Below are 12,538 nucleotides of genomic sequence, written 5' to 3'. Positions count from 1 at the left end.
GGGTGAAAAAGGAGGATACTAAAGAACTTGGGAACCCAAGAAGCCAGACCTGGAGAGTTTCCAGCGCTCGCTGGGTGCCAGACACAGCTGGTCAGTGCTCAAGCATAGAATGGGGGAGCAGAGAGATTGCTCTGTGCAGGCTTTATTCCCTCTGCACATCTACTAGGCTCTCTCCTCAGGCCCTTCCTCATGTGGAACTAATTCCCACTACAATGCCCCCTATCGGGAAACTACGTATCCGCACGCTGCAGGATCGGGCTCGGAATGAGCATTCGTTCCAATTGGCACTCGATCAAGCATTCCCATGAAAGGTGACGATGCATGAATGAGCCAGCCTCTTATGCCGAGGTCTGTCCAGTGCCGCGACCAGGCACCTGGGGGTATACAATAGGCCGCTGCAAGGAACAATGCAGGCTCTCCCCTGCCTGAAGGCGGTGTTGTCTTAGCAGAGCGCGGTGCTATTCAGAGGCATGGATTACAATGTCGGCCATGGTTAGGTTAGCAGAAAGAAGATCTCGGCCTTTTAATATTCTGAACTTGCCTGCTGCTAGTTGCCTCTTAGTCTTTACAGACACAAAAAGGAAGGAGGGTTCTTGTGTAATGGGGAGACTCTTGTCCGGCCAGCTACCTCCTCCACTCCCAGGCGTAGGGAGCGAGTCTGGAAGGCGATAGAAAGTGCAGAGTCCACCTGAGGTTCACTCTGGAAAGCAGTCCCTCCCCCCGGACTCCAGTGATTAACACACACCTGCTCAGAGACCTCTTCGTAGGAACATTTCAGGAGGAGGAAGGAGAACGACCTGTTTCTGCCAGAGAAACTGCAGTGCAGTGTAGATCAGTAGTAAGCAGGTAGTTCTTAGGGTGCTTTCATCAGTAGCTCTCGGAGCACTTTCGGAGTGGTATGTCTATGTTCCAGATAAGGAAATCAACCAAGGCCACCCAACAGTTCAGTGGCAGAGGACAGTCTCCTATCTGTTGGGACAATGGTAGTGCAGCAGAGCCCTGAGCTTAGCTGGGGTTCTGGGGCTTCTGTAATACAAATAATAAATGGACTTGTATAGGCTACTGTAGTACATTAGCAAGGAGAGAGCTGGGTGAAATAGGTGTGCTGTAGGGACTGATCCACTTGGTGGATTTAGTGCTTTCCTTTGGGTTTGAAAATCCTGTGGCATATTCGAGTTAATCTCTTGTATTTAAAAAAACCCTTTCCTCCCTGTCGATCGTTTCACTCACTCTGCTCTTTGGATCCTTTTTGCCTTTCGTGTGATCTTGGCAGCGTGGCTGGAGTGGTCAGTTAAGCGTGGTGTCTCCTGGGGGCTAGCATGCTTGGATTGTGTTTCCTGTCCTGCCAGGGACCGTTTTCTGTAATGCAAATGTAGCACTGACAGGCCCCTGGATTTCTGGAACTTTGTGTATGAAGCTCGACCACATGAGCTAAAACGCCGTACAGCAGACTCCCCGATTTCTCTCGAAGCAGTTTTGGTGCTAGTAGACAGGACAGAGGGCCACACACAGGTGTGTGGGTTACCCACAGAGTAAGCAGATGCGCCATGGCGCACAGTTCCAGCAAGAGCCAGCAGGGAGCTATGGGGAGCGCTGGCAGGGGCCTGGGTTGCACTAGGACTGTACCTGTAAGAAATAAGTTACTTTCACCACTGGTTACACAAACACTTGCATTGAACTGACAGTGATATTGGAGAGAATCAAACATTTCTAGGGACAATAAGTCAAGCTCACCCCGGGTATAACTCCTTGACTGTGCACCACATTTCAAGAAGGATGTGGAGGAATTGGAGAAGGTCCAGAGAAGAGCAACAAGAGTGATGGAAACTCTAGAGAACATGAGCTAGGAGGACAGACTGAAAGAATTGGGCTTGTTTAGTTTGGAAAAGAGAAGATTGAGGGGGGACATGATAGCAGTTTTCAGGTATCTAAAAGGCTATTGCAAGAAGGAGGGAGGAAAAATTGTTCTTCCTGGCGTCTGAGGATAGAACAAGAAGCAATGGACTCAAACTGCAGTAAGGGAGATTTAGGTTGGACACGAGGAAAAACTTCCTACCTGACAGGGTTGTTAACCACTGGCAGCGGTGGATTTAGGGCGGGGCAGGCGGGGCGACTCCCCCACGCTTCTCGAGGCCCCGCGCATGCACCATGGCGCCACAGCTCATGCGCTGTGTCAAAGGAGGGGCCCCGCGAAATTTCATCCGTCCCTAACCACTGGAATAAATTGCCTAGGGAGGTTGCGGAATCTCCCTCTCTGGAGATATTTAAAAGCAGGTTAGATAAATGTCTATCGGGGATGGTCTAGAGCAGTAGTTCTCAAATTTTTCAGCATCATGCCCCCTTTTTGATTTTTGAGAAACCCTCACCCCCCCCCCCAAAAAAAATTTCAGCAAAACTTTGTTGATCAAAAAAAAAAAAAAAAGAAACAATTGGCCTTTTAAGAGCAGAGCTGGCATTGCCCTTTTAAAGTCTGCCCCAGCCAGCCCGAGTGGATGGACAGATGGGCATGCCCCCCAGTTTGGGAACCCATGGTCTAGACAGTACTGGGTCCTGCCATGAGGGCAGAGGACTGGACTTGATGACCTCTCGAGGTCCCTTCCAGTCCTAGTGTTCTAGGAATCTGTGTCTTCAGTGGAATGACCGGGGGGGGGGGGGGGGGAGGTGAATTTGCCTCTTTCTTTTCGTCTTTGACCTTTTCGTTTTATTGTGAACATGAACAAACTTTCCATGCAACTACTCACCAATCTTCTGCAAAACCCATGTTCTCTTCTAAAAAAGCCATTTGTGTCTGATCCACTTCTCATTATCTGTGCTTCTTTCGTTCACGTTCCAAAACCGGTAACTGTACACCCCAGAGTCCTCTTGATCCTAATCTGTCCCTTTCCCCAGGAAAAGGATTTCAGAGGCTTTACTTCTCTGTGCCGCCGACGCAGCGACATGTATCCTGTTTTGTTATTTTCAGGGCACCTGTCTTAAACCCCAGGCTTTTTACAAAATTAAAGCTCTCTGGAAATTGCAAGCCAGATCCAATTACGAAACTTCCCCTGTGGCATCACTTTACGGTAGCTGGTGCAAATTAACCCCCAGCTCACATCCACACGGGAGCTGCAAACTGGTAGACGTTTTCCCTTTTTAGCTGGGGGAAATGCGGATGAATTGCCCCAGTCGTCAATGAGGGCGGTGGAAGGGCGAATTGTACCCCTTAAGCTCCTGGTGTGGAGCCAGCAATAAAACAAAGGGGCGGCATGAGGAATCCTAGTAAGTCAGTCCCTTCCGCTCCGTTCTGGTTATTCAGCAAAAGGGGCTTAATTTAACCCTTGTATCTGGCCTCTGAGCCTGACGTTGGAGCTAGTCCTGTACGACCTTTTCCCCGTGCCCAGCGTATTCCAGTCGGCGGGGCTGCAACGTGAGCCCCGTCGAGGCCTTTCGAGACTGACACTTGCTTCCCATGCCAGGCTGGATGGACTTGATTTGTGTTGTCTCTGTCTCCAGCTGCCTTCTGGGGAGACATCGCCTTAGAGGAAGAGGACTTGAAGCTGTTTCAGATAGACAGAACTGTTGAGGTACCAGGGCAGGCGGCGGAGCATGCAAGACACACGACAGGTAAGTGCAGAGAACGGGAGGGACCATGTCTGCCCTGGCTTGGTGGCAATGGTGGACTCGTAGAAGCAGCCCCTTTCCCCATCTCCTGGGCTAAGAATGGGCACGAACCCACAGCGGTCACTGCTTACTCCAATCAGAGCAAGGCTTTACAGCCCTTACTCCAGGAGTCCAGAATGAATGTTCCTCAACGCTGACCCGCAGCTCTGCGAATTAGCTGGAATGCCGTCATTTAGTAGAACTGGCCCTCACGGCGGCTATTTTTGGCCTCCACAATCTCAGTGGAATAATGTCGCTTCTTCCAGCTCTCCGTACAGTTAAATCATTGTCATCTCATGAGCAGAAGTTACCCGCAATGGTGGTTGTACAGCTTGAACCTCCGTAATCCAGCAACCTCTGTGGTCTGGCATGATTTGAGTTAGCTGGGTGGCCGCTTAGCATGGCTGTGGCCACGTTGCCTGCTGTCTCGTAAAGTTTGTTTACATCCCCCAGTCCTGGCTCTGGGCTGTTTAGCTCGAATTTTACTCCGCAATGTCTTTTCAGAGCCCAGTAAGCAGGGGAAGTGTTGGCAGTGCTGCTAGACAATATTGACCTACTATGGTCTGGCAAATTCTCCGGTTCAGCACCGCTCAGGTCCTGAGGGTGTCGGACTAGAGAGGTTCATCCTGTAATTGAATCCAATTAACAGTTGTTTCACACTGCTGTTCCGGGATGGGTTGTCAGCAACGGGGATCGAACCTGGTCCCTCTGGATCCTAATACTGGAGCTGAAAATTCCAGCTCTCATTGCTAGCTTAACAGCAGCTTGGAACCCCTAGCCCCCGCTCCCCGGGCAGTGCTAATGGGGGAATTGCCACACTGAGAGGCCATGGATTATAGTGTGATGTTCTATAAAACAGGCCGGGCACATCCAGTTGAATAGTTTATATGGGTCATTTACCAGAGAAGTGGTGAGGCCCAGGTGGCAAACCTGGGGGTGGGGGTGGATCCCATCTGTCCTAGTGCCCAGGAATAGGTCTCAGAGGAGCAGGGGAGGTACCTGTGTAATGCCCACAGGCAGATTCGAACCTGGGACCTCTGGAGCTTTTAGTGCGTGAGTCTTTCTGGTGGAACAGTGGGGGGAACCCGCCTGAGAGACGTGCCTGTTCTGGGCTGCTGCTTTCTAGCCGGATGAAAGCAGCCTCTGTGCAGAACGAGCCCAGGAGCTTTTATCAATGGGACCCCCTTGCCTGGTGACCTCTCCAAGTGTCCGAAAGCGGCTAATCAGCTTAGTTGTCTGGGGCAGGACTGCTTCATCCGCACCCTCCCCCCCCCGGCTCCTCCTAGCAGAGCTACAGCCCCGGCCCCTCCCTTCCGCTTTCCCTGGGCTTCAGTCTCCCTGGAAGGTGCGTTTTGGCAGGGGGAGAAAATGTGCAACTGTTGGGCTTTGTATTTACCACTACAGGGTTCTCCAGCTGTCAGGTGTGTGTGTGTGGGGGGGGGAGGGGTGCAGTTTCCGAGGTCCTGTGGATGGTGGAGTTGCTAAACGTGCGTAGCTCTCTGGCTGTAGTGCCTCCTGACAGTCACGTCAGCTCTGCTTGATACAGGTTGCAAGCCAGCCCGTAGGCGTGGGAAGTAGGGAGGCAGAGGGAGGGGGTGCTGGAGCATCCCACGTTTTGCACCCGGCTTTCTCGCACGTGGGGGCTGGCTCATCTAGCCCTAGAGCCGTGCCGGGCCCCTGGGATCCTGCTGCCCGCTAGCCCCACTGGCTTTGTCAACCTCCTAGGGTCCTGCAGCCGGTCCTCGGGGTCCCGCTGGCCCTGCCAGGCTCCATAACCCCACCAGTTCTGGGGTCCCCCTGTCGGCCCAGGGCTCTGCAGCTGCTCCCTCCCGCCCACTGTGGCCCCAGCCTGGAGCAGTGAGAGATGCCAACTCTCCTGGACTGGACAGACCAGCTGCCATTTGCAGTTACGGAGACCCCGGAGAGTGGGCAACCCGATCTCAACGAGGGGGTGCAGCTCAGCATCCGCACCCCAAAAATAGTCCCAGCTCCACTGGGCCAGCCTGTGTCCATTGATCTTGGAGACTGGCCGTTCCCAGCCCAGCCCTTCCCGCTCCAGAACGGGAGGCTGCTGCCCATCTTGTGTGTGTTTGCCCTAGGAGGGGACGAAAGGTTACTGCAGTGGTCTCAGCCCGTGGGCTGCTTGTGGCCTGGTCGGCGCACAGCTGTGGGCCACGTGACTGCCGCAGGGCCACGTGGGGAGCGTGTATATTGTGTGACTCCGGCCCATGTGACACACAGAGCTGCATATGCAGCCCGCCACGGATCGCGGGGTTTTGCCCACGAAAGCTGATGCCCAAGTAAATCAGCTGGTCTCTAAGGTGTCACAAGGCTTCTCGTTTTTGGGGGGACACGCTAACGTGGCTGCCCCTCTGATGTAAGTGGTATAGTCTGTCCTGTACCTGCACTCCCCCATCCGCAGCCGTGCCAGCCCCGGGCCTTCAGAAGTCCCCCGTCACGACTCCAAAAAAACGAGGGGCCTGTCTGAAAAACCTCGCAAGCTGTGAATAAAATAATCTTTGGGATTTCTTTGGCCGTCTGGTGTCTGAGAGAGCCCCCCGAAGGAATTCCGGGGTCACGCGTTGCCAGTTTGTCTCGGCACCCGCAAAAGTTAGAGCATTTCTTTGTGCGAACGAAATCTGAGATGCTCCCACCATCTCTTGACTCTTGCAGCTGGGGCTTTAAGTGAGAGACCAAATATTGTGAAAATCTCCAGAGCTGCCCACGGTGGTTTGCCGCTGATCAGGAAACCGAGGAGAATGGTTTCCTACCTCTCTGAGATGCGGAGGGTGAGATTCATCAGGGAGAAGGCCCTTTTGTACCCCAGGAAATGGCTCTGAGAACAGTCTCATTCAGGGTTTCCATCCCTTAGTACGAACAACCTCCAGAGACTGTCCTTAGCGTGTGTGTCTCGTCTATTTCCGTCTCCCTTCATGGAGCCCTGACTTTACGCGATCTGGCTGCTCTGGGTTCGAGAGCGTTTTCCTTCGCCATTTTGCACCTTCCAACTCTCTCCTCCGCATCTGATTTCCACTGGGAACGTCTCTCTGTTCCTGCCTGAATTTCTCTGTCATGACCGAGCCCTTTAACGTAATCGATCACACAGTGATTCGGCACAGTCGTTCTGTAATTTATACCACGTACCATCTGCTGCCCTGGATTACGGAAATCCTGTTAGGATATAGGGTTTTATCTGGCAGCCTTTACTCACCCAAGTAGTCTTGTTTCAACAGAGATACCGTTGTAAGGATGACTCGCGTGAGTAAGAGAGGTAGGTCTGAGCCCATGGCTTGTGGGAAACTATACGAAGCTTATGCTGTGTTTGCTTATTTATTACTAAAAGGCACCCATTTTGAACCCTGGCTGAGGCAAGCCAGCTGCTTCAAGCTAATCATCTTAGCCATACGTTTTATCGCTAATGTTTAATGTATCTTCACGCTGATTTCGGGCAGCCCAGCGAGAGTGTCTCCGAATTCAGAGCTTTGAGAGTTTTTGCCGACAACAGAGCTCAACCCTGTATCAAAGTGGTAAGAGACCTCTTGCACGAGGGCTATCACGATCAGAGACCGTCAGTTCGGATCTTCTCCGGCCCATGGGGGACGATTGTAGATCGGTCCAAAGTGCTTGGTTTGATCAAAAAGTAAACGGTGCCTGGAATGGGACTTTCCTTTCCCAGCCTGCTGCATTTCACCGTGCGAGATTTTTCTCACTCTTCAACCTCACTTTTCCTTTTCCATACCAGGTGAGTCTATCCAGGATAGTTATTTTGCAGCTGCGTGCTTTAGTCTGGCTGATTGAATCGGATCCTTTTGCAGGCCTAAGTGGCTCTTTTTTTTAAACCTCACTGCCATCTTTGAAACCGCACCTGGGCGCTGAGACTCACGCTGGGTTCTTATTCTCTGCTGCAGCTGCATTATTACTAATGCACAGGAAAAGTCTGCGCATGGACGGAAAAGATTAGCGGGCGCACTGGCCCTGTGGGAGTCGATAGGACTTCTGCCAGATTACACTGTGTCTGCTCCTTTCAAATCAGGCTTTTCTAGTGCTCGGATTTGCACCAAGGTCAGTCTGGTGGTAGCTACTCATTCCCTGAGGTTTAGGAACTGGGGGAGCATGTGGTATCCCAAAGCCGGCTCCGCAAGCTGCTCTAACTGTGCTCCATCTGGCAGTGGCCTGACTTGACTTAGCCTTTTTTCACAAATGCAGCTGATCAACGTTCAGGCATGTCAGTTTCATAGCCAGGGTATGGCAGCCTGAAATAGCCCCTATGCAATGGAGTAGGTCCTAGTCAAGCAGGCTGGATGTCCAGTGTGAGACTCAAACTCATGGCCTGCAATCCTGAAGGTCATGAAAGTGTCACGACCAAGCAGCCACTGCACACCTTCCCAGACCTGGTGGTCTGCATCCATAAAGCTCCTTCTAGAAACACGACGTTGCCATGAGCTTATCCCCTGTTTTTTTGGCTGCTGGTGTCCAGTCTGTAAGTTCTATTTTTTTTTTCTCCCTGTTTCAATAAAAAAAAACGGGGTTATGTTTTTTCTTCAGCAGTTTCACAGGCTTTGCAATATTGTTCCACTTAACCCATGAAAGCCGTTTTCGTTCAGATGAAAACCCTCCACTGCTCCAAACTTCGCCAGTTCGACCTTTCTTTGCGGGAACTGACTGATGTTTCTCTTCTGGATCCGATCCACCAATTCTTTGGGGGGCATAAAATAGGAGAGGGGAAAAAAAAGAATGGGATTTATTCTTGTTCAAGATTCCCAGCTGCCTATTACAGATTCATCTGCCTGGATTTCCTTCATGAGCAGTTGACGTTCTTCAAACCTGTCAAGCAAATTCCGAACAGAATCGCTCGCCCATACACCCCAATCCTCACAGCACAGCTGGTTTCGGACGTGGGCACAGGTGGATGCAGGACTAGTGGTTGCAAAAATGTGTCTTCCCAGACTTCCCCCCCAGAAACGCTTTATGTCCAAGTTCGGTTTTCAGATACACCGAGGAAAGTGTGGTTGATTTCAGTGCGGTGCAACGGAGACGTTTCGATTCCTGCTCGGGGTTCTCGGGACCAATACACCAAGAAGGAACTCACTTTTGAGGAGTGGTTTATGCAGTGAGCACAGAATTCTTGTTGTCTGCTGGCCGTCTTGAACTGACACCTTGCTTGCTCTGGTCTAGGTGTAGGAAGGGTGTGTCCCTTTTATTGAAGTCAAGAAAGCCTGAACAGTGAAACCTCCTCAGAATCTAACTACACAGACGGCAGCTGATGCAGCTGGGCTTGAATGGAGATTGCTAATAGCTTTATGTTGATTACCTGTCATGCAGAGAACATGTGGTCAGATTAGGGATGTGAAATCCCATGTAATTGGTTAACCGGTTAAATGCATTGTTTAATGCAGTGGTGGGCAAAAGGGCCTCTGTGAGCCGGATTCGGCCCGCCAAGCAAGCCTGCCACTCCCCCGCCCCCAAGCCAATCAGGGCCTGGGGGCAGGGGGAAGCACACGAAATCTCCACCCACCCTGCCCTGCAAGGAGTGCATGGCGCTTAGAAGCACTGCGCGCTCCGGGCAGGGCGGGAGAAGACTTTGCACCAATCAGAGTCTGTGGGTGGGGAAGCAGGAGGTGTCCTGGCCCCACCCCTTCTTTCCAAGGCCCCGCCCTTCCTGGGGTGGTCCAGGGCCACTTGAAACATTTCTGAAGTGGCTGCTGGTCAAAAATGATTGCCCACCCCTGGTTGAATGGGTTAATCGATTAAAGGGGGGGTGAGCAAGTGGCCACTCTAGCCCCCACCTATGAAACATTCACATCCCTAGTTCAAATGCAGAGGAGGAGATCCACGCATCCAATAGGACTGCACATCAGAAGTTAAATCCATGATGCTAAATGGAATATTAGACTCCGCTTAGCCGGTAGGTCTGTTACTGCCTATATCCAGCATCGGTTCTGAAGCTGCCTCGTTTCTGTGAATCCTTGCTCCAATAATACATTTGAGTTGGCTCGAGTGTGTGGGCTGCCCTTGGCGTGTTTCGTTTCCAAGGATGTTTCGGCAGAGGAGCTTGCAGGAGGAGGGAAAGGAGGGTTTTCAGCTGACGGGCGGAGAATACGTTCCGAGAGGCTTTGAGACTTGCCCCAGAAACCTGATTTTTTTAAAAAGCTGTCTTCATCCCATCGGGGGTCGAGACCAATCTAGAATTTAAGGCCAGAAGGGAGAACTGAGTCATGGCTATGGATACCGTCCTCCACGTGCCCGCGACTGTCCAGTCGGAGCTCAGTTGGAAATCACTAAAGGCTCTCGGGAGACGGATCTCAAATGAGTTGCACATCCAACCGTTATTCACCACGATGATGCGAGGAAAGAAGGCCAGGCCACAAGGAAATGCAGAGCGAGTGGTTGAGCTGTCTGTGGAGAAAGGAGTTCAGTTTGGGGAAGACCGAGTCGGCTTTGAGTTTGTCAAGTTTCATTAGCAGAGAGAACGGACATTGGTGGCCACGGCAGACAGAAAAAGCTGCTGCTTTCCTTTTCACACCCAAGTATTTATCAGCTGTCAGAGGGAAAGAAAGCCAAGTCGTCTTAGACGTAAGTGCCACACAGTGTCCCTGCGGTTCTGGCGATTGAAGGGCTCTGATCTTTAGAAGGGCTAACGATCATCTCGCCTCGAGCCGGAGGGTGGATGTCTGCTTGGGAAGATGGCAACGGGAAAGCCAGAAGGAAATATATTTCAGATGAATCTTATGATTTGCCTCCATGTGCTTCACTTATAACAGTACGTGGATGGGAAAAGCTTTCGAGGGCATTAACTGTACAGTCCCCAGTGAAATTAACGGTGGTTAATCCCAAAGTCAGCTTTAAAAATCTCAGCCTAAGTCTGTATGTGAATCACTTCCTTTTACGCACCATTGAAATGCAGCCATCTCTGGGGTGTAGCGTGGCAGCCTTTTTAACAGCAACAGTAGCATGATAAAAAGTCTTCAGGGGTTGCCGGGTTAGTCTGTAGCTTTAAAAACACCACGCAGTCCTGTGGCATCTTAGAGAGCTTTTGTGGGTAAAACCCACTTCCTCAGATGAGTTGGAGTGGAAATTACAGAATCCAGGGTATATACAACAGCAAAAGCAGTTACCTGTCAATTGTAGGACCAGTGCTAATGATGCAAATTAAGTCAGACTGGATGTGGCCCAGTTATAGCATTTGATGTGGAAATGTGAATATCCAAGACAGGGGAAATTGCCTTTGTAGTGCTTTAAGTGGTTACTATCTTTATTGAAGCCCAAGTTGATGGTGTTGAGCTTGAAAGTGAACTCCAGTTCAGCAGTGGAACCTCTGTGATCGGGTGATAAAATTCTTTTGTAGAAGGCTGGCTACTTTTTGTCAAAGTCAGACAGGTCTCACTCACATTTGTCAGACTGCTCTGTTTATTAGCAAAGCTGCTCTGCTAAATGCACCCAGAAAATGTGAGTGCCACACAAGGTTCAAACACCTTGACTTATACAGTCAAGTTAACAAGATTAAAAGAGGCAAAACTTCACATGATTAGTATGAGGCTAGTCAAGTATCTTCATTTCCACATCAAGCACACAGCAATCTCCTGTCCATATCTCCCTGGTTATCTCAATTGCTTTCTGCCTAACACCTAATGTTTCCTTTCCCTGTTACCCCAGGTACACCTGGCTAGCACTCTGATCTGCATACCTATTAACAACATTAACATAATTTCCTCTTTCCTGTTCAGAGACAAAATACAGGACTATGTAGCACTTTAAAGACTAACAAGATGGTTTATTAGGTGATGAGCTTTCGTGGGCCAGACCCACTTCCTCAGATCAATATGTGGAAGTCTGGTCCCATTCCGGACGTTGTGTGTGGTCCCATTCCGGACGTTTGATTTGTGTCCATTTATCCTTTGATGCAGAGACTGCCCGGTTTGGCCAATAGACACGGTAGGGGATTGCTGGCACTTGATAGCATCCGTCACATTGGAGAACATAGAGTAGCAGGATCATCTGCCGCCGTGAAGCAAGCCAGAGTAGCCAGTTGAAACCACAGTGGATCTTACGGGAGGGGAGGCTGTAAGAATCCGGTGGGGATTAGGTAAAGACACCAACACTAACTCCCCTGCTGGCTTTCGAATTGCTTCAGCTCTCGGGAGGCCTGGTAGATTCATGTGGCCCCTGGCTTTTCCGGAAGAGGGACCCAGGAAATGGTTCCAGCCCTCCGTTTCTGAGATTCCACACGGTTCCAGAACGCAAAGACGTTGGACTAGTTGTCCTAGATGTTGGAGAGCCCTGGCGTGGCTGCCGAGTTTTTACTGGTGGGTGTAGTTATTTCTTGGTGACTCCGCCACAAGCTGCTGGTGTCACCCTGGGCAAGTCGCTTGACTGCTTTGCCTCACTTTCCTCTACTCTAAGCCCTCACTGCTAGGGGCAGCAGGAGCTGGTGTTGTTCATAAAGCAATCTGCCCTTCTTGGATGCCTCCCTGCCACAGATCAGAGTATTAGAGCTTCTCCATGCTCCTTCGGAGCTCAGACCACTCGGGCTAAAAGCCCCAGTGCCGGCGAGTTGCAGGAGAGCTACGCTTTCGAGGCCGGAGAAGTAACAAGCTGAATTCCTCTCCTCCGCCCTGTGGGGGAAATGGTTCCACCTCCTTGCTGTTCTCCGGGCGCCCCTCTCGTCAGCTTACAGTAGCGGCACAAAGGAGTGGCCCCCAGGGCCGTTTTGTCCGGGTCTTTGGCATGCCTTGCACTCGCCTCTTAATCTGCCGCCTTTTGTGGCCGTCCCGGCTCAGCGGCCAGCGTTTCTTTGAACAACGTTTCCTCTACTGTAAGAGTCACCCGGGAGGTTTTCTTCCCCCTGGCTCCCGGGGCTGGCACTTTGTGCTTCACTGGGCCCTCCCACGCTGCACGAGGC

General features: G+C 51.2%; 1 protein-coding gene across 4 annotated transcripts in view; it reads left to right on the top strand.

Annotated features, from left to right (window-relative positions):
* The window catches only part of TLL2 (tolloid like 2), a 72,968-nt gene that overhangs the window by 15,807 nt on the left and 44,623 nt on the right, over positions 1-12,538 (top strand). For 3 of the 4 annotated variants that reach the window (XM_075934524.1, XM_075934526.1, XM_075934523.1), the window contains exon 2: positions 3,493-3,603. The exons of the other annotated variant lie outside the window; for it this stretch is intronic. In XM_075934524.1, the coding sequence (XP_075790639.1) occupies positions 3,493-3,603 (111 nt within the window). The remainder of the gene's footprint in view (positions 1-3,492; positions 3,604-12,538) is intronic. 4 annotated transcript variants of the gene reach the window in all.

The sequence above is a fragment of the Pelodiscus sinensis genome, chromosome 8 (assembly GCF_049634645.1).
Source record: "Pelodiscus sinensis isolate JC-2024 chromosome 8, ASM4963464v1, whole genome shotgun sequence".
NCBI lineage: Eukaryota > Metazoa > Chordata > Testudines > Trionychidae > Pelodiscus > Pelodiscus sinensis.
Note: the sequence above shows the minus strand (reverse complement) of the source record. Positions and strands in the feature narration are given on the sequence as shown.